The sequence below is a fragment of the Trachemys scripta genome, chromosome 12, assembly GCF_013100865.1.
Source record: "Trachemys scripta elegans isolate TJP31775 chromosome 12, CAS_Tse_1.0, whole genome shotgun sequence".
Taxonomy (NCBI): domain Eukaryota; kingdom Metazoa; phylum Chordata; order Testudines; family Emydidae; genus Trachemys; species Trachemys scripta.
The window spans coordinates 6,861,400-6,885,866 of NC_048309.1; the positions used below are offsets into that span (position 1 = coordinate 6,861,400).

Sequence of the window (24,467 nt, forward strand, 5' to 3'; positions counted from 1 at the left end):
CCCATTGGTTCTTCAGCTTCTCTTTCCAGATGGGAATCACATGCAAAACATTCAGAAGATGTTCCATTCCCCAGCCCTTTGCAAGGCTCAACAGCATCTTCGTATCGTCACAGGAGATCAGCTTCTCCACCCACGCTTAGGTTATTACTCTAAGATAGGGTCCGATCCTGTGGATACCCCATGCACAGAACTCCAGCTGTCTTCAAGGTGAGTCCCCTCCCTGGAAAGCTTGCAGGATTAGGCCCACAGTTTTCACCTTCATGGGGCTTCCCTTGTCCAGTCATCCCACAGGGCAACGGGAAGTAATGCCACATGTAACTTTATTCACACAGTGCCTAATAGCTGCCAAGAGCTTTGCTCTTGCAGGACGTGGACAGGAAATTAACTAGAGGCAGTGATCTCAAATGGCTAATTTATTTTATTCTGCATGGGTTTAACGAGGGAAAAGTCCAGGGGAAAGTCTGGAGAAGATGATAGTTACTTACCCTGTCCCCGACTGGACCCTCTGGGCCAATGAGGCCTCTTAACCCTCTTGGCCCCTAGGTGAGAAAAACAACCCGTTAAAAGCCAATCAGTCAAATATAAAACAGTGAAACGGAAAGAGATAAAGTCGGGGAAGTGAAAACCTAAAAGCCAAGGCAAAGAAGCCTTAAGAAACAGTGATGAGCAGAGGGATTTGGGGACGACGACAAACCCTGTCCCCAAGAACCTCTCCCCAAAGCAGAGAGGTCTCTGACTGAGACAATACAGTCTGGTTCTTCTGTTGGGGAGGGATAGATTCAGGGAGGGGAGGTGTAATGGTGTGGGGGGACTTGCCTTTGGGCTGGGGAGCCTGAGGTGAAGTCAACCATGATGACAGAATGAGCCCCACTTGAGGGGAACCAGGCAATTTTCTATTTATAGCCGACAGAGGCAGCAACATGGGGGATGCTCAAGAGGCTGTAGTGAGAGAGGCGCCTGCTGGGAAAACCCAGAGACCAGGGGAATTGCTACAGCTAGGAAGTGCTGGGAGCAGCCTGCTAAGGCAGGAAGGACTCTGACCAGACTGGGGTGGAGGTGTGGGTGGGGGTTGGGCTGTACCGAGCTGAAGGCTGGAGGGAAAACTTTTGTGTTTCGCTTTGAACTTTAAGTTAATAAATCAGACCCTAAGGAGGGCGGTTGTGATAGCATTGGAAAAACCCTGTGTGGGGTTTATTTGGAGATCCAAGAAGGGAAACTGAGCTGAGGTGCTGGGTGCAGGGCTGCACTGAGGCCACCAGACGGCATTGTGAGGCAGTCACGCTTTTACCATGGGGATCCATATAACCCAGTGCAGAGCTCAGTCCCATTACCATTCAAACGTGGCATGGGCCCTTCGGCCTCCACCTGGGCCCATGAGATGGGTATTCACTTCAATGTTTCATCCACAGGATGGCACCACTACCAGGCCCGAAGCAAGGCCCATGCAAGTCAAAGGGAGTCTTTCCATGGACGTCAGTGGCTTTGGATCAGGCCCTCAGTGCAGTCTGGTACCAGCAGTGCACTGCCGTGTCCACAATGGGTGAGAGGGGCTGGCCTGGGACTTGATCCCAGAGCCACATGGACAGACCCCAACCGTTCGCATTTCACACTGAAACCCTGCATGATTGGGGGGAGCATCGGGGACTGCTTTGGCTTGAAAGGCAGATTTTACCTGCAGGCCGACACTGCCTGGAATCCCCGGAGGACCTGGAGGGCCTGCATCTCCCTGGAGATAGAAAACCAGAGAGTTAGACAAGATGCAATGATAAATCTCACCCTGGATCCTGGTAACCTTCTTCCCAAGAATCTTCTCCATGCTAACCCTCCCCACCAATCCCTCCCTCACCAAAACTATGGCCTCACGTTCTGCCTCTATGCAATTTCTTCCACCCACAAATAGCGTCTCTGTCAATTGGTCAGATAGTGAAGGCAACTAACTAACCAACTTGTGTGATCAATGCAGCATTTGAATGAGCTGCAAAACCAGGCACAGCAAAACTGCAGGTGCCAATTTAGAGTCCACGCTTGAAATTTGTGATCATAAAAATGATTCATTTTTTTTAGCTGAAATATTCTCTCTCACACACAAAATGATGGAGGCTAATGATCTTCAGTCCACATGCCACGTACAATCAAATAACGGGCTTTCCCTTGCTGTCCAACCAATTGTCTCATTCCGCCCTGGCATCATCCTGAGAGAAATCCCTTGGTCTTATGCTTTAAAAAAAAAAAAAAATCTAATTTTTTTCTTTAAACAGAGTTTTACCTTCTCACCATCTTTTCCTATTTCCCCAGGTTCTCCTTTGTGGCCTGTATGCCCCTAAAAATAAAATCAAGAATGAGCTGAGAGTTTCATTATTGCTCTGTGGCAGGCTAAGCTATATAAGAGGGACACAGGGTTTAAAGCAAGGCAAGGAACTGACTGAAGTTATTGGAGAGGAATTTACACATCTGCTGTGTAGCATCATTCCTCATTTCCTGGATGGGTGTTGCATTTAGGATAGACAAGCAGTTGATCAAGACGTGTCCGTGTCTATTGGAATGTATTCTACTAAAATTGTGAAGGATGGGTAACATTTTCAAAAATGCCTAAGTCCTATTTTCAAAAGCATCTTCCAATGGAGACTTTAGGTTCCTGTAACAGGGTGACATGCCCCAGGGACTGGAGAGCTAAGGGTTAAGCCAGCCCTGATTACAGGACTAGTCACACCTAGGTTGAATCAGGTGATCCTGGGGGAAAAAGTGGGCAGGAAGTTGATGTGGGGTGGGGAAGCCCAGGAGACTGCAGGGCCCTGAGTCAGCAGGGGAAATGCTGAAGAAGCAGGAGAGAGTGGGAGAAAGCTGTCAAGGCAGGGAGGTCTGGGAGAGACCTTGTGCACACAGGGGAGAGACAGTAAAGGCCAGCTGGGATGAAGGCTGTGAGAGTTTGTGTTATCTGGGATTAGTCATGAGAGAGACACTGAACTGCTTGGTGCTGGTATGTACCAAAGGACTAAATAAATGGGAACCACCTTTGAACTGTGAATTCTGAAAGGGCCCTGAAGAGAGGGAAACAGAGGCAGGGCACCACAGAGTGATCTCTGGCCACGAGGGAGCTGCCCATGTTACAGTTCCTAAATGCCTAAGGATAAAATTTTCAAAAGCATCTAAGTGACTGAGAACCAAAAGTCCTAGTCACTTTTGAAAATGGGTCTTAAGTGCTTTTGAAAATGTTGCCCTGTGTCACTTTTGAAAATGGGGTTTGGGTGCTTTTGAAAAATGTTACCCTAGGTCTTTACATTTTTTTTAAAAGCCCATTCATGCAAAAGGGTATTTAATCTTCCACAGCTTATTATTACAGCTACGGCAACCCCATCAGGCTGGCAATGAACTCATATACACTCGAACGAGCTGGATATAAAACTCTGCCTTGCTTCATTTCCTTCCATCCCCACTACTATTGTGGCAAAAGACCATACTAATACTAGTGAGCGGGTGAAATTCCTCACTGTGCAGAGGATCAGCTCAGGACCTATCCATTACTTAAGCCCTATTCGGAGACTTTCTTATTTTGCGGGCCTTGAATTTCACCCCTCACCACTAACAGTTGACTGTATGTGTTTCTAACGATCTCTCAGTTCTCTGGGGAGCTGAGCATTTCACGCAGAGGGCTGAATTCCATGGGAGCTGAAGGACACCAGTATTTCCCCAGGAGACACTCAGCCTCCTGCAGGATTGGCCCTCTACATCTGCTAACTATTGCTGCAAGGATTAGAGAAACTGAGCTCCCCCAGCTCAGCACCAGAGCAGCTGGTTGAGAAGCTGAGCTGAGGTTTGGTCCCACCAGACAGATGAACTATATATTCGGTACCAATCCGTGCAAGGTGGGGGATGGGAAGCGAGGGGTATTGCCTTTCAGTGCGGCTGAACGCCCCCTGCAGCCTTGAATGTACATACTGCAGCAGCACATTGTAAACCCAGGAGCAGTTGGGTTCTACGGTAGGCGGGAAATAGGGTGAAATCGTATTTGGTCATGTGAGTTATGCCCTCCACAATACAATAGGTATCTCTGCATCACAGTGATAAGTGTACTTTAAAAACCCGGGATGTGTTTCTAAGGGGATGGGGAGGCAGGCATGGGCTAGCGGTGCTCCAGCTAGCATGTTAAAAAGAGCAGGGTAGGAAGGGTAGCAGCTCGGGCTACTTGCCTGAGACATGCCCGGGGGGGTCCGGGTGGGTTTGTACTTAGGTAGCTACCCTGAGCCGCTGCCCTTGCTACCCCAGACACACTCCCATTTTTAGCGCACTAGTTGGAGCAGAGCAAGTACGTCTGTCTTCGTGCGCTAGGGAACACCCTCCCAGTTGCAGTGGAGACAGTCAAAGTTACAGCTAACAAAGAGAGACTCTGAGCTCAATCCTGCAAGGACCCGGAGCCCCGATTTAGCAAAGCACTTAAGCACTGCAAATTCTCCCACTCCAATCAATGGGGGAGGGTGTGGTTAAGTGCTTTGGTGGACTGGGGCACCTGGCGGGATCAAGCCCTGTGCGTTTGGAATTGTCATGGATGTTAATGGGAATGCCATGTGCTGAGAGCAGGATGGGGCCTGTATCCTTCACTTGTCTCTTGAAAATAAAAGCTGGTGGCATTTTGTGTCCGGGTAACGTACTCCAAGACCCACCGGCTCGGATAAAGGAGGACTGTAGTGTACTTTGTACAGGGTAAACCTGAGTCCTGCTCTCAGCCACAGGGCCACCCGCTGCCACACGTTCTGGGACTCAACTCCTTGTGTTTACAGAGGATATTTTTCTTACCTTGAATCCTGGCATTCCTGGAGGACCCGGAGGGCCTGGGGGGCAGAGAGCGGGGCACTGCACAAAACAAACATCCGTGGGTTTAGCTAGCAGACAATGGGTGTTTGGAGCAAGGTGGGTATCATTATTATTAAGGGGGAAAATATGCTGGTCAATAATACTAACACTAATACCTAGCTCTTATGTATTGTTTGCAGGGTTGCTGTAGCCGTGTCGGTTCCAGGTTATGAGAGAGACAAGGGGGGGACGTAGTAATAGCTGTTATTGGACCAACTTCTGTTGGAGAGAGAGAGAGAGAGAGAGAGAGAGAGAGAGAGACAAGCTTTGGAGCTACAAAAGCTCTTCCTCCAGTCTGGGAAAGGTACTCAGTGTGTTACCTGCCCATTTCATCTTGAATGTTCCGCCGTGTAACACTGAGGGCAAGTCTACACTTAAAACGCTGCATGGACAGTTTGCACTGCTGTAATGCTTTCATGAAGATGAGGGGAGAGAGGTCTCCGGTCTGCATAGTTAATCCACCTCCCCGAGAGGATTAACTCTTCCGCTGATACAGCGCTCTCTACGTGGGGGGTTAGGTTGGTATAACTACATTGCTCAGGGGTGTGGATTTTTCACACCCCTGAGCGAAGTACTCATCCCGATATAGGTCTGTACTGTAGACCAGACCGGAGTACCTTTCCCAGACTGGAAGAAGAGCTCTGTGTAGCTTGAAAGCTCGTCTCTCTCACCTACAGATGTTGGTCCCATAAAAGATATTACCTCCCCCACCTTGTAGCTCTAATAGCACTTTTCATCAGTAGAACTCAAGCACTTTACAGAGGGAAGCCAGTATCACTATCCCATTTTACAGATGGGGCAACTGAGGCACAGGGAGATGAAGTGACTTGCCCTAGGTCACCCAGCAGACCAGTGGCAGAGTTGGGAATAGAACCCAGATCTCCTGAGTCCCCATCCAGTGCTCTATCTACTAGGCAACACTGCCTCCAAAAACCTGAACATTTCATGAGAAAAAAAATCGACATTTTTCAGCAAAATTTTAGAAATATTTAGTCCAGTTCTAGTTAATAACCTCCAGGTTTGCTTCCTGTGATGCTGGAATCTGTTCTGTGGCCTATTTAGAGAGACTGATTAACACACAAAAGAGGTAACGACTGCCACTTCATAGCGCCTTTCAACAACAGGAGAGGATTTTCTCAAGTCTAAATTTAGCAGGTGGCCTCAGGGGCTTGGGAGCAAAACATGAAACAAAGCTGGGCACATGGATGAATTCTGTAATCCAGGCCGTAAAGCCCCAACTCAATTTTAGACATCTCCTATGAACGTATACCTAGGAACTCAGGACTGGAAGGGACCTCCTGGGTCATGAGTCCAGCCCCCTGCTATCACAGGCAACTCCAGCACAGAATCCTGTTCATAAACTTACCAAGCCCCATCTCAAAACTAGTTAGGTTATTTGACCTCACTGTTCCTATTGGAACCTCATGCCTCTGATGGTTAGAAAACCTTCTTCTTTTGCATCCCCCAAGCCAATCACCTACTGTACATGTCAACGGGAGTTGCATGCTGGATCAAGAGTAATACGGTTTCTTCTATCTAGACTTCCTAATATTGACTGCAACCCTGGCTGAGTCTGGAAAAATAGGGCCTAGAGACATCAATACTCACTTCCGTCGGCTTTGAATCAGGCCCTAAACCGTATTTTAAAAAGAACAAGGATATTTATTTACAGCAGACCATGTCCACTGACCTTGCTCTACTGGAAAACTTGGGCTCGGTCATGCAAACAATTAGGAATACACTTAACTTTACTCCCATTAGAAGTTGTACTGATCTCACCCGATCAAAGGAAAAGCTCATGCATAAAAGTTTACAGGAATGGGAATTGAGTTAAAAATGAAGCAAACTATCAACAGATTCTCAAGCTGTGTCTGGCTCACATGGGAGAGTCTTCTGGAATTTCACAGGAATTAAATCAAAAGCTGTATAAAAGTTTAAGAGGATTCTATATAGAAAATAAAGAATGAGATCTTTCTATAGTTTTTTTTTTTTTTTTTTTTTTACTTTTGTATATAATTCTGTAGCAGGGAGATAGTTTTCTATTAAATTCTATAAAGTGGCCTAAAAAATTACCAAAAAGTTATTTTCTATTATATTCCAGAAGTCTTTCCCAAAAGGCAGTGTCAACAAGACAGAAGCTTTTTTGGAGTACTCTAATTAGGAAAGCAACAAAGCTGTCATAACAACAGCTGGGAAATCTTGAAATGTCACTTATATCGCTCGTTACCTTAATGTCTGTTTCATTCCTTTGAAATAAAGAAATCAAGACATTTGCTCAAAAAGGAAAGAACAAACAAGGATTATGCCCATGGGAGCAAGGTGCTGCTGCCCATGGAAATAAACAGCAAAACAAATTTGACCTTTTCTGTTTGAAACAGATGCATGAAAAATTGTCATCAGTTGTCAAATGCTAAAATTTGTTTTTATTAAACTGGCACGGGATCAAACATATGCAAAATCAAGAGTAGGGAAGCAAGGATCAAACTGAAGTAAAATGACAAGGAATATCCTGAAACAGCACTAAAATATCTGCATACTTGAAAGAGTCCAGGGCCCTGGACAAATACTCATGCACCTGGAAGACATTATCCACACAACAGCTCCATTAATTTAATGCTACTCCCAGGCATGTTTGCATGATCTAGCCCTTGCACATTAAAACAGACCTATGTTCACCCAAATCCATACATGAAAAATTGTTTAAGGGGTTAAGTTAACAATGTGTTGCTACAATATATAGAAAAACCTACCTGAAGGTCCCCACTGCCATCAGGAAGAACCCCTGGAAGACCCTATAACCAAGAACATTTGGACTTTTAAATATATCAACACAAAGCACCAAAGGAAATGTTATCTCCAAAAAACATATTTTATTGACAGAGATATTTTCTACTTCTGTATTGCCTTTTTCATCCAAGCCCCTCAAAGCACTTCACAGACATTCATGAGTTAGCTAGGTCAATATATTTACTCTCCTTTTACAGGGAGGTAAAATGGAAGCAGCACTACGTTGAATGGCTTGCCCAAGTCACACACCACTTGGAAGATGGCCAGCGTCAGGCCTATGAGCCACTTACATCCTCCAGAGATGGATGAAGTAGGGTGACCAGATGTCCTGATTTTATAGGGACAGTGCCGATTTTTGGGTCTTTTTCTTATATAGGCTCCTATTACCCCCCACCCCGGTCCCTATTTTTCACACTTGCTGTCTGATCACGCTATCAATGAAGCAAGGTCACCCACCTCAAATCAGTGGCAGAGTTAGCAACAGAACCCCAGAATCCAGGAGCCCTGACAGCTAGTCATGTGCTCTAACCACTAGATCATACAGCTGCCAACACAATGGCTGTGGCTTAAGCAGACCAACATAGAGGTGTGGTTATATCTGCAGGATGTGGGGAGGAACCATGTTTTCCAAGGAGTACATTTTCCAGAGGGAACCCCAATTCCATGTTCCCAAGATGGTATCTTACAGAGAATTTCCCTTTATAGAGGTGGGACTTTTCACTCATTGTCTAATGCAGAAGTCTTTAAAGGAGACCCATCTCCTCAGTTATATGTAATTACCAACAACCCTACCTGCACAATTACTCCACTCCACACAAAAGCTAGTTTTAGGATATGTGTGACCCCGCATGGCGTCCGTCCCCCTCTTGGGGTGGCTGCTGGTACACACAGTGGTTGGGGAGGCTAGTACAACCATAGCTAACAGAGGTGGCTGTTTTAACTCACACAGTAGACAGAGGCTCATGCTTTTAGATGCACAAGTTAAATCCCAACAGCCAGCAACCCACACAAGGGCATGGGATCACAGGAACACAGGGTCTGATATAGTGCATCAGACTGTTGCTCCATCTGATACCGGCTCTTGCCTCTGTCAGAGTAAGCAATCCCTCCAGACAGGGAGCCAGACATCTTCACAGGATCATCTTCACCCGGTCAGGCCCCAAGACCAGCTGTTTTTGAGGAACATGAGGGTATCCCAGGGGGTCTGCGAGCCCTGCTGATCAACTCCTCCCCCTCCCTCCCATAACTCTCTCCCTCCTGCACACCGGCGAACAGCTGCTCAGTGGCGTGCGGGAGGTGCTGGGAGGGAGGGGAAGGAGCGGAGATGGGGTATGCTCGGGGGAGGGGGTGAAAAGAGGCAGGGAAGTGGAGGGGTAGGGGAGAAGCGGGGACAGGAAGAGGTGGGGCAGGGCCTTGGGGGAAGGGGTGGAGTGGGGGCAGGGCCTGGGGCTGAGCAGGGGGCTTGGGGGTCGGTAACATTTTAAAAATCAAAATGGGGATCCTCGGGTTGCTAAAGTTTGAGAACCACTGCTCTAATGCATTGTTTTTAGCGTGTAGGGAACACTTCAACTTAAGTGGGAGTTTGAACCTAAAACAGCAAATAAAATGCAACTGCCCTGTCAGTTGCTTTCGCGGGCACAAGAAGAAGATTCCAAAAATCACACCAAGTTTAGCTTTCTACATGGAAAAATCGCAACTTACTGGAGGCCCTGGAGGTCCAGGCTGTCCTGGGAATCCTGGAAGACCTGATGGTCCCTAAAAGGATGAGAAATAAGAAGAATTCCCATATACACCCTCTGTAGAATCTCTCTTGGGAAAAAAGAGTTCACTGACGGACCCAATCCTGTTCCCAGTCAAATCAACAGACATTTTGCCATTCAATCCAATGGGCGTGGGGCAGGCCCCAAATACTATATATGAGAGGAATGAGGATAAGAAGGTTTTCTTGGGACAATTTCACCATATTAATAACTTGACTGAATATCTGAAAAGAAACGAAAGTGCAATCACATTTTTTAATGTGGCATAAGGGGACATGTCTAGAAGAGGACTGAGCCCCGGTGTCTCTTTCTGCAGATGCTTTTGTGCCTGCCAAAGGAATTGCAAGGACAAATCTGAGTATTTGCACCTTCCTTCAGCCCGAGGCATAAGTCCTCAAGATTTGTACTTCGAAATGTGAATGTAAATTTTGTGCATGACTGCAATATATTAAATGGCTTCATGCCAGTGACACACTTGAGCTCCAGGTGTGACAAATCCCCTGCCACAAAGAATGGACGCCGTTGTCACCAGCTAATCTGCACACATGTAGCATGAGAAACAAAGCCTTCCGTCGCAGTTACAGCTTACATGCCGTGTAGACTTCAGACACTAGAGGGCGAGTTGATTGAACACTTGAGCAGCTCTGGAATGGTAGCTGACACATACCCACCGCACTAGCCAGTACAGGGAATGGCATCTCCTGCTGGCCTATTCACAGAGCAAGTGTGGTGTCATACTCTCATTAACCTTCCCAAGTGCAGCAAGAGGCCAGAAATAGACCTTGTTCTTCCGTGGCTGCAGGATGTTCAATCAATGGGAATTAAACAGCAAAGGAAACTCACAGGTGGCCCCTGAAGTCCGTTTCCACCCGGGAGTCCGCTGGCTCCTGGAGGCCCCTGTAAAATAGAGCTAGACCATTACCCATGCTGCTACCCAGCAGAGCCCTCACAGTACAAAAGCAAACACTTTACGCTGCTCACCCCTCCCACTCAGGGACTGGTCCAATCTTACACCCCTCCCTTACACACCTTATCACCCTCTTGGCCAGATGCTCTCTATACAAACACAGACACTCCCTGGCTACCTGTGCCCTGTCCCCAAGAGGTATCCCCTTCCAGGGGAAAGCAATGAAATGTTCCCACCAGTTACAAAGCTGCCGCACCCTGTGGCGTCGCTAATTCACATCAGAGGCCAAACCGGCCTCCAGTAGTGTAAAGGGTGCACCAGGCCACCCTTAGCCATGGCTTCACACCCTGGATTTTGCGTGGCTCAGAGCACCCAAGGATCTGGGTCTGTGGGTGGGTTTTGGAGAAAATACCGAACTAGAACACAACCAATGTAATAATTTAAAACCCCTTTTTGAGGCCTGGTCTACTCTTAAAACCTAGCTATGTTGCTCTGCGGAGTGAATTTTTCACACCCCTGAGCAATGTAGCAAAGTTGATCCAATGTTGTAGTGTAGACCAGCCCTGGGAAAGATGCTGCTACTTACCGGAGGGCCTGGCAGTCCTTTGCCCTGAAAACAAAATTTAAAACAAAGAAAGATCATTTGGAAACTGACCACACAAAGAGTGGATCATTGTATCAAAAAACCACTCCCCCACACCCAACACTCCCCTAGCACCTATTATTCTAATTTAGTCAGAAAGTGGAGCCAGAGACAGTTACTGAATCCTAGATTTAGGGTGACCACATGTCATGGGATGCATTAGGCGAGGTATATCTAGTAGGGATAAGGAGGTGCTGCTTCCGTTGTATAAGGCGCTAGTGAGACCACATTTGGAGTACTGTGTGCAGTTCTGGTCTCCCATGTTTAAAAAAGATGAACTCAAACTGGAACGGGTACAGAGAAGGGCCACTAGAATGATCAGAGGAATGGAAAACCTATCGTATGAAAGGAGACTGGAGGAGCTTGGGTTGTTTAGTCTGTCCAAACGAAGGCTGAGGGGGGATATGATTGCTCTCTTTAAATATATCAGAGGGATAAATACCAGGGAGGGAGAGGAACTATTCCAGCTCAGTACTAATGTGGACACGAGAACGAATGGATATAAACTGGCTGTGGGGAAGTTTAGGCTTGAAATAAGACGAAGGTTTCTGACCGTCAGAGGGGTGAAATATTGGAACAGCCTTCCGAGGGAAACGGTGGGGGCGAAGGACCTGTCTGGTTTCAAGATTAAGTTAGATAAGTTTATGGAGGGAATGGTTTAATGGAAAAACATGATTTTAGCCAAAGGAATACCGTGCCATGGCAGGTAAATAGTATAATGGCTAACGAGGGTCAGGCTGGAGACTCTTGCCCACATGCTCGGGGTTTTACTGATCGCCATATTTGGGGTCGGGAAGGAATTTTCCTCCAGGGTAGATTGGCTGAGGCCCTGGAGGTTTTTCGCCTTCCTCCGCAGCATGGGGCAGGGATTGCTAGCAGGAGGGTTCTCTGCCAATTGAAGTCACTAAGCCAGGATTTGGGGACTTCAACAACAGAGTCAAGGGAAAGGGTAGGGACGGCTTTGTGGCCTGCAACATGCAGGGGGTCAGACCAGATAATCATAATGGTCCCTTCTGACCTTAAAGTCTATGAGTCCCGATTTTTGGGACTTTTTCTTATATAGGCTCATATTAACCCCCCCCCCCCCCCCATCCACTGTCCTGATTTTTCACACTTGCGGTCTGGTCACCCTACCTAGATTTGTCATCTGTATTTTGTGTTCACTTTTCCTCTTTGTTGCCCGTGGGCTATTCTCTGCTGCAAGATTCATCCAGTGACCCATCAACGGGTCATGTGCACATATGAGGGTAGAAATATAGCCTTCCCTCCATTTTTTTTTTTAACCTAGTTTTCTCTACAAATCTTTTGCTGTTGGGGAGTCACTTCTCTTGGCACCTGTTAAAAGCTACATTAAAATAAAACCATCTCTCTGGGGATATGAAAAAAAAAATCTACCATCCCCGACAAAATAAGGACTGTGACCGAGTTAATGTTATGTGACCGAGTTGTGTGACCGGCTTCTGGCCCGTAAACACAGAGTTTACGATATCATCGAGATATCATTGATTCCAAGGCCACAAGGGGGCACTGTGATCACCTAGTCTGACCTTCAGTACAACATAGGCCATGTCACATGTGGGCGAGGAATGTTATCCCATCTCGCCCGTTCTGACCTCGGGAGCGGACAATCTATTGAAACTGACAAGCAACCGGAATGCTTGACTCTTTGTGCACCTTGATATTCTGCCTCCTGCTCATAAGAAGAGAGGACCAGCAGGAGCAGCGGTGTCAGTAGCATGCGCTGATGTTGCACACTGAGTTAGTCATGCCTGTTAGCTCCCTGGGCTGAGAAGCTGGATTTTTAATACCATAATAATCATCACCTTGGAAAAGGCTATTTGATTTTTCAGCTTTAAGGAGCCAAGGTTTTTTAAATGCAGTATTTCAGTGGAGAGGTTATATCTGGAATTAAACACATGCCCATCATTTAATTTCCCGGTAGGCTTTTTGAGGGGCTTTGTTACTAAGACATCAGTGCTGATCAATGGGGATTTAGCTCTAAATTTTTCTGTAATACCATTGGTCCAAAGAGCGATGGTTAAATGCGACTCCCCAGTAAATAAAGAGAGCTTCTAACACAGCTGTGTGGATTTCAGAATTATTATAAAGTCTCTGAGGATGCTTAACCAGCTGGATGGTTCAACAGGCTGAACATTCTGACAGCTCCTTTTTACAGGCTGGAAAAGGCCTTATCTCGTCCAGCGCAATGCCCGATGAGTTGGCATATGTCCACTGCTGACAGGAACCACGCTGGGTAATTTATAAATGTTGGGCCGAAGCTCACTGAAGCAACAGAAAATCTCCTACTGAGTTCAGTGGGCTTTGGATCAAGCCTTTGACAGCTAGAACTGGTTTTCTATATTTTAAATATATATTTTAATACAGCCCCCTCCCGGTCAACATCTCTACTTAGTACATGATCTCTTTTCATCTTTGAGCCCTTATGTTTGGTTCAAGACAAGTCCCACATCTTTTCTTGCCCTGTGATCTGACCCTCACAATGAGATAGCTGTCATCAAAACGGGCTTTGCTGGTACTTTACTATGGGGAATTCTGCACCTATATTAAGCTACACAAGTCTGCAAATTCTCAGAATTACTTACAGCTGGTCCAGGCGGCCCTGCAGGTCCTAAAGCCCCCTGTAGGATTAGAAACATCAGAATATGAGTTAGGGTTAGGCCTCTCCACGGAAGAGAAAGGGGAGTTTCCAATCCAGATGTCAGTCTGCTGGCTCATACCATCCAGAACTCACCAGATCATGGGGTCACCTTCCATTTTACACATCTTCTATCTACACCACGCCCATGGAAAAGCGAGACTGAGTTCACAGACATGAATAAAAGACCCTTTGACATCTCTGATTAGTTAAATGATTCAAGAATGTTCTTGATGCTCAAAACAGAGCCTCCAGGAACCTCTTCCCTATTCTCTTAGAAAAATCCGTGGGCCGATATTAAAACACGAGACTCCACTAAGTGAGACTAAATATGGGAAACCACAACATGCCACAGATTGGTCACTGGGAATCTTTAAAGTTTGCTACAGATAGAGTGAATCTCACTGGCTCCCATTTGAAACGTCCTGTTTCATAATTACTTCATGCTGTGGACCCGAAGGCTATATTTGAAATCGTTGACAGGATCGGGACCCAATTGTACTGCATTTTATTAATTCATACTTTCCCCCTTCAAGCAAAGATGTTTAGATTCCATGACTTGTCTCTTTTTGCTAGCTATTCTGGTGTTATTTCCCTCTCGCTTTTGCATTCCAAACCTTAAGCCTGATTTACAGTTTTCTGAGCATGTTTGCAATCTTAAATTGTATTCTAAAATCAAATCACTGAAGTTGCTAAGTTCCTGCTTCATTACAGATAACAAGAAAGACAGGTGGGCTTTTTAATCCCTTTGTGGTGTTCTGAAGGTGCCAACGCTGGAAAGAGCCTATGAAATTAGTCATTGGTTAATGCTCCAAAGCAGACTAAATGGAAATGGAAAAATGAATGAAGAAAACACTGTTCCCTGCATGGTGATTCTACAGCCACTGAACACAATGGGTTACAGAATGGCAGGCCTCCTGTAACTTCATCTCTGCCCTTGCTGCCATGTGAAATTACAGGAAAGATTTGGGCTTATTCACATTGGTGTTGGGGGCAAACACATTCCCTTCTGTTTGAGTAAGCAACTGTGCTCAATGGTGCGTGCTGAATCATACAATTCGCTAGCCATCTTCCCTACAAATATCTGGAGACTCAGAGGGCTTATCTATAAGCACACTGCGGTACTGACTATAAATAAAACATTAGCCAGCAATACGCTAAGTCTCATGGCGTAGATGATCGTTCATACTAATGCCACGCCCAGCAGACTAATGTCAAACAGGGTTGTCATCCCCACCCTTTAAAAACTGGCAACAGGTTTGTATTTCTCTGAGAAAACTCCATGACATGACATCTTTAGCGACTCTGGAGTCCTCACTCCTGCAGGTTGGGATTTGCAAAACTTTATGGTGTGCCAATATGCCCAGGATCAGCCGTTTGCCTGTGTAATTAACCTACCTTAAAATCTACACTGCACACTAAACTCAGGCTCCAAGTCAGGTTTGAGCCCAAGCCCCCATTCCGTCCACACACACATCAATCTGACTCCAGTCGGCAAGTATTCAGGGCCCAGGTTGTGGGGGGAAGGTGGGTCAGAGCCCAAGTCACACGGTGACTCAGGTCCTAGTCCTGTCATTTTGCAGTGTGGACACAGGTCAAGCCACAGACCCAAGTCAGAAGTTCTTCATATTGCACTATGGATGTTAGCACGGCTGGGAGACTCAAATTCAGCAACTGCAAACCCAGGTTTACAATGCAGTGCGGAGGCTCAAGCGAGAGCTTGGAAACATCCAGTCCACAAGCCTGGGTCCCATAGTCCCGGGCTTACACTGCAGTTGACGCACCCCTAGTTAGCTGTCTACTGTCATATCAAAAATGACCTTCATCAAGACACGCTTTTGACGACACCCGTAACAATGAAGAGTTCCCTAGGAAATAGCATGGTATGCTCCTAGCAAAGGAAGAATTCAGAGATGTGTCTGCATGGCATACTAATGCCCGAGTGGGACTTCTCCCATGCTTAGGCACAGATTTTAACCTTGTAAGATCAGGTCCTAAAATCCCAATTCAATTTCTAAAGGGTTAGATTGGGAGCCCGTAGTGTGAAGCAGCCGTTGCTGTTGTATAAGGAGGTAACTACAGGAACCAAAGGTTATCTTCCACCTGGGAAGGTGGGGACAGATCAGGGAATCGCACTCTTGACTGCGGCTGACAGCAGGTGCTGGTTACTACTGTGTCGATAAGGTTTAAATACAAGCTCTCTGGGCTTGAGATCACACACACATGCACCCTTGCCCTGACAAGTAGCCCCACTGAAATCAACACGGCTATTAATGTGAGCCTTCTGCCACCCTGCCTGCCCAAAGCAGCCCTACAGCGGCATCCTCCAACAATACGGCTCCAACACGACCCCCGCCTCCCTCCTTGGAGTTGGTGTAGGGGGCACGTGCAGGGAAACCAGAACTTGGCTGGGGCTTCCCTACAGCTCAGCAATTCCCAGCTGCTGTATCAGCCCCGCAGGGTCACTGATGGCCACTCTAAGTTACACCCAAGGACCAGCCGGGTGCATAACCACACCAGGATCTGGGCAGCACAGAAGGGAGCTCGAAGGCTCAGTCAAAGATGTGGGTCAGTATTTTCAGAGACCTTTGGAAAAATAGGAAGGGGACGAGCTAAAGCAGACATCCTGGGGGAACGAGTTCCACTCCCTAGATGCTCCTGTATCTACCAGTGAAAATGGAATAGTTTACTTCTTATCTCAAATGACTGACACACACGCAGGAATGCGCACACAGGATCGTTGTCTACAGAGCATAACTTAGGGAGCTGCGAGGTACCCAGGAACTAAGGGCTTATACAAATCGGTGCATGGGAAACGCACGGGAGCTCCACAGAAACCTGCTTCAACGTGAATCTCTTGGCATTTGGGCAAAACCTCAGTAGCTGAGTATTTTTAAAATTTTCATTTTTCACCACCATTGTTAGTCTTGGAGAACAATTTATTGGTCCAAGTAATACACCATCTGGCCTTCCCATAGCGTTGCTACCACCTGGGAAATGAAACAGCACCAGGAGACCAGCTCTCGTGTTATTTCAGTGCCATCAATGGCTCCAGGAAGCTTGAAAAAGTCAATGAAATGTTTAAACACACAAATATTAGACCCCAAGCCCGACCCTCTTTTCTACTGCCAAGAGTTTCTGCTTGAGTTTAGCTGACTGATGTTCTCAAAGTTCTTAGCCTATTCTTAACCAGAAAGGAGGTTTAGCTGTGACAGGGTAAGGAAAATACAGCCAGACAGCTGATAACAGAAGGTTGACTTAATTATTCATGTTAACAAGCATGAGGGAAGAGAGGAGGAGGAGGAGGAGGAGGAGATGTGCCACTCTTATTCAACGTGAGCGATAGTGAGCTCATCTTTTGTTTAATGGCACCAACACAGGCCTCACGTTGAATTTTTCTATGCTGTGTTGATGCTCACGATGCGAAATAGAACGGCTTTGTTCACCTGCCCCCACAGTTCTTTACTTGCATTGCTACTATTGTTCTCAGTTGCTGCGATTCCAGGGTAAAGGCAGAACTCAGAACAGTAAATGAGGAGGTGACAGACTCAGTCACACAACAAGCAATGTATTTATTTATAGGCCATTTTAAACGTAACGCTCAGCCAGTAAAAATTTACACAAGAAGCCCCACGTGAGTGGAGTGCTCGTCTGTTACGTTCACTGACTCGAGATTCTCAGGGTCAGATTGCCACAGGTTCACAAAACGCTCGCACAAAATCCATGCCCAATTTGCACGTGCAGTTCCCATGACGGCACACACAGACAGTCAATTCTGCCAGCGTGTGTATGCAATTGTGCATGGTGACTGCATGCACAAACTAGAACAACCGCCCATGCCATTGTTAATTTAGCCCCCGGGTTTTCAGAATTTCATCCACATAATTGCACATGTAGGCCCCGAAACTGGATCGGGCGACATGCATAGAACCCCTGTGAAATTGCTGCTAGAGCTCCCTTTTCCTCCCAGCAACTCCCCAGGGAAAGAGCGTGAAGGTCAGGTTCCCACTTGAAGAGCAGCCTCACGGGATTTCCTGCTTGTCTGGGGGAGTCTGTCAGGCTGCCACGCACTCCAATTGCCTTGGCTCTTACCCCGCTCCCCCAAATCAAAAAAGAATAGTATTTTTTTAAATGTACAGTTTAGAAATGGTGGGGGGGGGAGGGGCGGAAGTGAAAGCAGAAGTGTAGACAATAAATTGCAGGTGTCTCAGAGATGACACCGGTACAAATACACCCTAACAGCCCCATTATTTTCTACTGAGGAATTTTGCGTGTGTTTGGAGACCAGTCCGTCAAGAGCTATAGCACGTACTCCTCTTTCAGAACCTGTCAAATGAGGCCGGGGTGAAGCAGTTCTGATAAAACCTCTCGCATGCCACTACCCAAAACTCAAACTGAACCAGAAGTGATTTTTCTATGGGCTAGGATTTTTTAAGGGGCCTAAGGGTGCTTAACTCCTCTAGGATCCCTTAAACATGACAGTCTTAGGGTATGTCTTCACTACCCGCCGTATCGGGATCGATTTATCCGGGATCGATATATCATGTCTCGTTAAGACGCGATATATCAATCCCCGAACACACTCACCGTCGACTCCGGAACTCCACCAGAGCGAGCGGCGGTAGCGCAGTCGACGGGGGAGCCACGGCCGTCGATCCCGCGCCGTGTGGACCCCAGGTAATTCGATCCAAGATACTTCGACTTCAGCTACGCTTTTTGCGTAGCTGAAGTTGTGTATCTTGGATCGACCCCCCCCGCCCCAGTGTAGACCAGCCCTTAGAGTTCAGAAGATTTCTGATGACTTTCACTTCATGTTCTCTCTCCTGCCTTCCCATGACCTGGTCCAGATTGCTGTCAGGAATGGAAGTACTGAAATATTATGGCCAAGTATTTGGGTTCCACAGAACATGCCTGGGAAATGGAAGTGACCTTTATTTTCAGAGGGATTTAAAAGGAAGCCAAAAGACCCTCAATTCAAGGTTAAAACTTGGCATCCAATCTCTCAGCCAGGAAACCATTATTTTAATTCAGAAATATTTGGGGGGCATTTTCTGAATTTGAAAAGAGTCTGAAATTGTATCCAGTACAGAGTGTGATAAGACAGATGGACAGACCTGGAAAATAACCCAGTAACTGCTGGTCAGAATGTTTACTTGGTGATCCCAGGAAGCACTGCCATTTCGCCCCAAGATTTCTGCATACCAACCCAGATTAGAAATGTTTTCCCTTATTAAATTTAAGGAGGATGATTAAGCAAACAGATTTCTGAGGAGCCAAGTGGCTCATTAAGAAGTGTCTTGCTAGGAACAGGCTGTAATCCGATAAAAATCAACTCTATTGCAGATGCCAACTCAGCCATTGTCCCATTGCATATTACTCAGGTTTTCTTCTGATCACTTTCATCTTTAACCCTAAAACCTTTACAACCACTGAGGACAAGGCTAGATACTGCTCCTGTAAAAAGAAAATGTTAAGTTCCTGACACCTACTGAGTTAAACCTGGATTCTGCTCCCATTGAAATTAATTGCACAACTCCCATTGACTTCAGCGGGGCAAGTTCGGGTCCTTAATACATAGCAATGAAGGTTCCTTCTACTTTTCAATGATTATAGGTCAATATGCAGTCCTGGAGTCAGATGTGACTCAATTAAGTTCAGTGGAGGTGCACCAGTTAATAATGCATTTTCTGACTTAACTCATTCTCCTGATAACACTCTGCTTTCTCTTAGGATTGGAAAATTATCTTACCATAATTTTTTACAGTGGGGCAATATTATTTCTGAATATCCACGGATACAGTATATAAAATGCGGGCCTAATATGACATTCTAAATTCAGACATAAATATAAATTATTATGGGTTCTAGAAAGTAGCTGAGTCTTGGTATTTTCTCAGAGATCCACTGATTTATTGATGCATTCTACACTGTGTACACACAGTATAAAACACTAAACTTCAAACAGCCCCTTTAAAATCTGTTGATCTTTTAAATCTTTAAAATCCTTTGGCATCAGCAATAAGGTGATAATCCAGATAATCTCATAGCCAAAATTAATTGTTTTCTCGTTTAAAAATTTCTCAGGGCTGACAATGCCATTGATATAGGAACAGTCCTACTTCTAAAGTCAATGGGAGAACAGATCTAGAGTAACTGAACTTTTTCATTAGGGTGCTTGAGAATCTCTTTGCCCAACCAAGAGAGGCAGCCTTTATGGGAGAACAGAAACATTTCTTAATAATATAGTAACAGAAGCTAAAATCTCTTGTGAACACACTGCCATAAGCCAAGCACACCTGTTCATAGTGACAGCCAGAAGAGCCTTTTTACCCACAGAGTCCCAAGTTTAGGAAACATCGTTATTCAGAAAAGAACTTAAGTATGTGCTTAACTTTAAGCACAGGCTTACATCCATTGAAGACAGTACGCACATGCTTGTATTGCATTGACTGCAACAGTTCTTACGTGCTTTCTTGACTAAGGGCCAGAGGAAATGAAGTTAGGATAGCAATTCTGCATTGCTAAAGCTCTGTTTTCAAATTCAACAATTTCTTCCTCTGCTTTTATTACACTGACTATAAAAAAGACTTTCTGGATGGATTGCTGACCTTAAAAAGATGCTGTAAATGTCAACAGGTCTAAAATTTGCACCATGCTGACAAACAGGTTTTCAAGACCTGGGAACACATGTCTAATCTGAACACACAGTTAGGTCATTGTGTGCTCTAATAATGAATTTGCATGCTTCAGCTAAATGCTTAAAACGTGAGTTACTCTGTGCATACATCAAATTCTCAGGTACCCTGTTTGCACATGGATATCAGGTGTGTGTGTGTGCTCAAATGGGCATGTGCAAATATGGGTAACAGATCATGCAAATGAGGCATGTTTTTGTGGCCCAGGCCCTCTTTGTATTGAAAATCAGGGCTGGATCCTGGGAGGTGCCAAGCATCCCCAACTCCCCTGGAAGGGAAGTTGAGGGCACCCATAACTTCATGGGATCAGGCCCTTGGGCCCTGTTGGTGGGGATTTTCAAAAATGGCCTAACTGTGCTCCCACTGAAATCAAGGATAAAACGCTCAGTGGGAGCTGAGTTAAGTCAAAGGTGAGTGCATCTGAAAACCTCCCCCTACTTATCTCCTCTTCGTGTACAACGTCCTTCCGCACCTTCTGTTTTTATTGAAGGCGACTGCAACGGAGATGGATTCTCAAGTGGAAAATACCAGCACAGATGGGAAGCAGCCAAAAGCACGGTTTTGCTCCATGACTGACAAAGCTTGAGACCTAACACATTGTAAGACCTACAGCAGACCTCTCTCTTTCCCATAGTGCCCCTTGGCAGAGTTCCTATAAGCAGCTATTACCTTCAATGAAAAAAAAAAAATCTATCTTGCTTCTTGCTGTGAAGGCTGTGACATCCATGTTGATGCAACTAATGATGTCCCCATGTCAAGTGTGACCACAACCCAGGAATTAATGAAAGACACCAGTCTACACAACTGAGAAAAAAAAGCGGTAGAAAAAAATAACAGGACTCTGCACTCAGACCACAAATAAATCCCTAATAATGGTATTTGGATAAACCTGGAAAGCTTGTTCATTGAATTTATGTTCTACACAGGCTCTCTGAATGCATCAAGGAGCTAGTTATGCACCCAAAGTATCCTGAGATCTGGTCTGCTAATGGTATTTCCTTATCCAGGACATCCAAAACCAGGCACATATATGGCTCCCTGAGGCAATTAGAAACAAACCAGTGAAATATGTCAACACACACAAACACCTGAAATACAAACATTAGACCCAGTGCACAAGCATGCAAGGGGTGTACAGCACCTAGCACAATGGAGAACTGGTCCAGGACTAGGGTTCCTAGGTGCTAGGACTATACAAATAATATTCTAAATGTCACCAAGTTACAAAGAGATTTGAAATAACCATTGAGCAGTGCCTTGAGAATATAAATGTAAGCAGACTAAGGATTTAAGTTCTAATACTTACTCTTTCTCCTGGTGGCCCATTTGGGCCGGGCGGGCCATCGGGTCCTGTTAAACCCTGGAAGGGAAAAGAAGGCAGGGATAAGAGCAGAGAAGAAGACAGATTTAGAGCCTGTTGGAAACCCCAACCAATATCCCTGTTACAGAAAGGGAGTTGGGTGCCCAAATCCCATGAAATCCTGATGACCATCCTCTTAATGAGAAACCAGGGACGGAAAGTACGTGGGTCTCTTCTGCTCATTCGGCACATCTGGTGAAATACCCAAGTCAGTTACTGTTTAACCACAGCTAAAATTTGGGCCAAATTTCCAAAGCTAGGGCCAACGGGTGCTCATGCAGCCCAGGGTGTGCGCCTACAGTGGCCACAGAACCCCAGAGTTGTGCATGCAATTATCTGATTTGCATATGCAAATGACAGTTTTTGCATACAGTGGGTGTATATATATTTCGGCTGAGGCACTTGTTGCACCTACTTTTGAACATTTTTGGCCCTTGAAGGTTTTGTCCTACTTTCATGATTAGATCCCTAATCGGATATTAAAAATAAATGTCTTCATTTAATTTGCCTCTAAAGTAAATGATCAAAACACATATGGTTGTTAAAAAAGTGTTATTCCATCAGTTATTCATTTTAAAATAGTTACAGTACTGATCATTTTAACTGAGATTTGGGGCGTACTGTTTAAAAACACATCACGAATGTTAAAAAAAAAAATCAATAGCCATATGTTTCTGTTTCTTGAAACCTGTGAGGTTCCACAGTCTGGGACTCAGTTTCAATGCTTAGCTTTGTTTCGGAACAAGTGTTATAGGGCCTGATCCTGCAAAGACTCCAGTGGAACTGCTCACATGAATGAAGTTATTCAGGTGTGTAAGTCCTGGCAGGATTGGGCCAGCAAGCAATTAAAACCCCTTTTCTAGTATCACAATAAAGTAGACAGCGCAATAACAATACCATACCTTTATACACAAACGTCTTTCATGTGCTGCAGGGCTTCCAATACTCACTCTAAGTGGTACCCTACACTTTGAGTGATCTATTTCTTGGAGTAAACTGCGGTTAATGGGCAGGTGTGGACTCAGTAGGACTCAAAATGCTTACAAAATGCTATTAAAGAAAAGGAAAGTTTTAAGGTCAGAGTCAAATATAGGCCATGGGTCAATATCTTAGAGGGAGGAAGGAAGTCACTGGCAGACAGATGAGGCAGTAGAAATGCAAAGTTAGATGGAGTGGAGTGAGTCCACAGAGATGTCAGGAAACCAGGAAGGCAAACATGAATTGGGGTTTGGAGATAGACCCAGGATTAAGTGATGAAGGATGGGCTGCTGTTGTTCACAATTCCTAGGCCAAGAGTGACCTGGCTGTAGCATTGGACTCTGTGAAATATCAAGAATGGGAATTTAAGATCATAAAAGGGAACTGTCATGGACAAGGAGGAAAGTGATCAACATGTGAATAAGGGATTTCCGCAAAGTCAGGGTTGGTGTAAGGACCAATCCAGGGAGAGTTTCAGAGAGGGTGACAGATGCATACAGAAACAGAAGAGGTGGTGTGAAGAAGGCGGTTTGGGTTAAGGATGAATCCAGGTTTTTGGGCCTTGGAAGGAAAGTTAAGCAGAGTGACAGTGAAATAAGAGAGGGTTTTGGTTGGTTTGGTTTTTTACCTAGGAAAAGAACTTGAGTCTTTGAAATGTTCAGTACTAAGAAATCACGGTGTAGAGAGGACCTGATTGAGTCAGAGAGCAATGGGAGACAGAGGGCTGAGGCAGATGTCAACAGATGTAGAGCTGGGGGACCATCCCCCTAGAAGCAACGTTCAAGCCAGCAATGAAACAACTCAGAGGAAGGAGACAAATGGAAAATGGGAAGAGGCACGCGCTCCATAATGGAGGACAGCGACTGTTAAACGTTTAGCTTATCAAATATACAGGATAGTTAGGAAAACCATAAAAGGAGACTGATGAAGACTGGGATAGATTCTCAGCAGGTATAAACAGTCATAACTCTATGAAAATCAGTGGAGCTATGACAATTTATACCAGCTGAGGGACTACTCCACTGCCTTTTCTCAAGGCATTGGAAATTGTCTAGAGGAAAGATGGCTAGTATAACAAGCCATCAGATCAGATATAGTGAGAGAGATATGTGCTCAGAAGCGGAAACAGGTGATTAACCACCCAGAAGGGCAAACCTCATTAGTATGTAAGGGTCAAAGATCAGAATGAAAGAGGTTCTGCAGGTTGCGTAGGAGGTGAGAGAAGTCAATCTCCAGAACCTTGCTGGGGAAAGGGAATGTACAGTAATTACAGAAGCAAATGTATAGCTAAAGGGACACTGCCAGGGAGTTTAGAACCAAATTTAGGTTACCTTAAAAAATATTACTAATAGTAACAAGACATGTTTTTATAAGCCACTTTTAAAAAAAATTCAATTAAATGTATGTTTAAAGATTTCCTCATAGTGTTTGCAACCCAAGCACCATAGCATTGCTCTTGTTCAGATAATCTAGTTTTATTTTCCTTGTTTATGTAGTTTTTACTATCAGAATTTCACTCAGCTGGGAGAATGAAAACCGACATGATGTATTTTGAGTCAGTTTCACTTCCAGGTTCTCATAGTACAATGCTACAGCATTTGGATCAAGAGACGTAGAGCTGTATGTACTTAATCTGGTTAGATGCTTGGTTAGGGTTACCATTCGTCCGGATTTACCTGGACATGTCCTCCTTTTGTGTGCTAAAAATAGCGTCCGGGGGGAATTTGTAAAGCACTCACAATGTCCGGGATTTCCCCCTCCCCCGGCAGAGCGAGCGGCTGGGAGGGCTGCAGGAAAGTCCCGGGCTGGACTCCGGAGCAGCTTCCTCCTCCC

At 45.4% G+C, this 24,467-nt stretch overlaps 1 protein-coding gene across 1 annotated transcript in view; it reads right to left on the reverse strand.

Moving 5' to 3' along the window:
* Nucleotides 1-24,467, reverse strand: part of COL9A3 (collagen type IX alpha 3 chain) — a 70,931-nt gene that overhangs the window by 34,168 nt on the left and 12,296 nt on the right. The window contains exons 5-14 of the mRNA XM_034787738.1: nt 21,603-21,656; nt 13,549-13,584; nt 10,889-10,912; nt 10,239-10,292; nt 9,337-9,390; nt 7,599-7,640; nt 4,792-4,848; nt 2,267-2,320; nt 1,673-1,726; nt 486-539 (exon numbers count right to left, since the gene is read on the reverse strand). Of these exons, the coding sequence (XP_034643629.1) occupies nt 486-539; nt 1,673-1,726; nt 2,267-2,320; nt 4,792-4,848; nt 7,599-7,640; nt 9,337-9,390; nt 10,239-10,292; nt 10,889-10,912; nt 13,549-13,584; nt 21,603-21,656 (483 nt within the window). The remainder of the gene's footprint in view (nt 1-485; nt 540-1,672; nt 1,727-2,266; nt 2,321-4,791; nt 4,849-7,598; nt 7,641-9,336; nt 9,391-10,238; nt 10,293-10,888; nt 10,913-13,548; nt 13,585-21,602; nt 21,657-24,467) is intronic.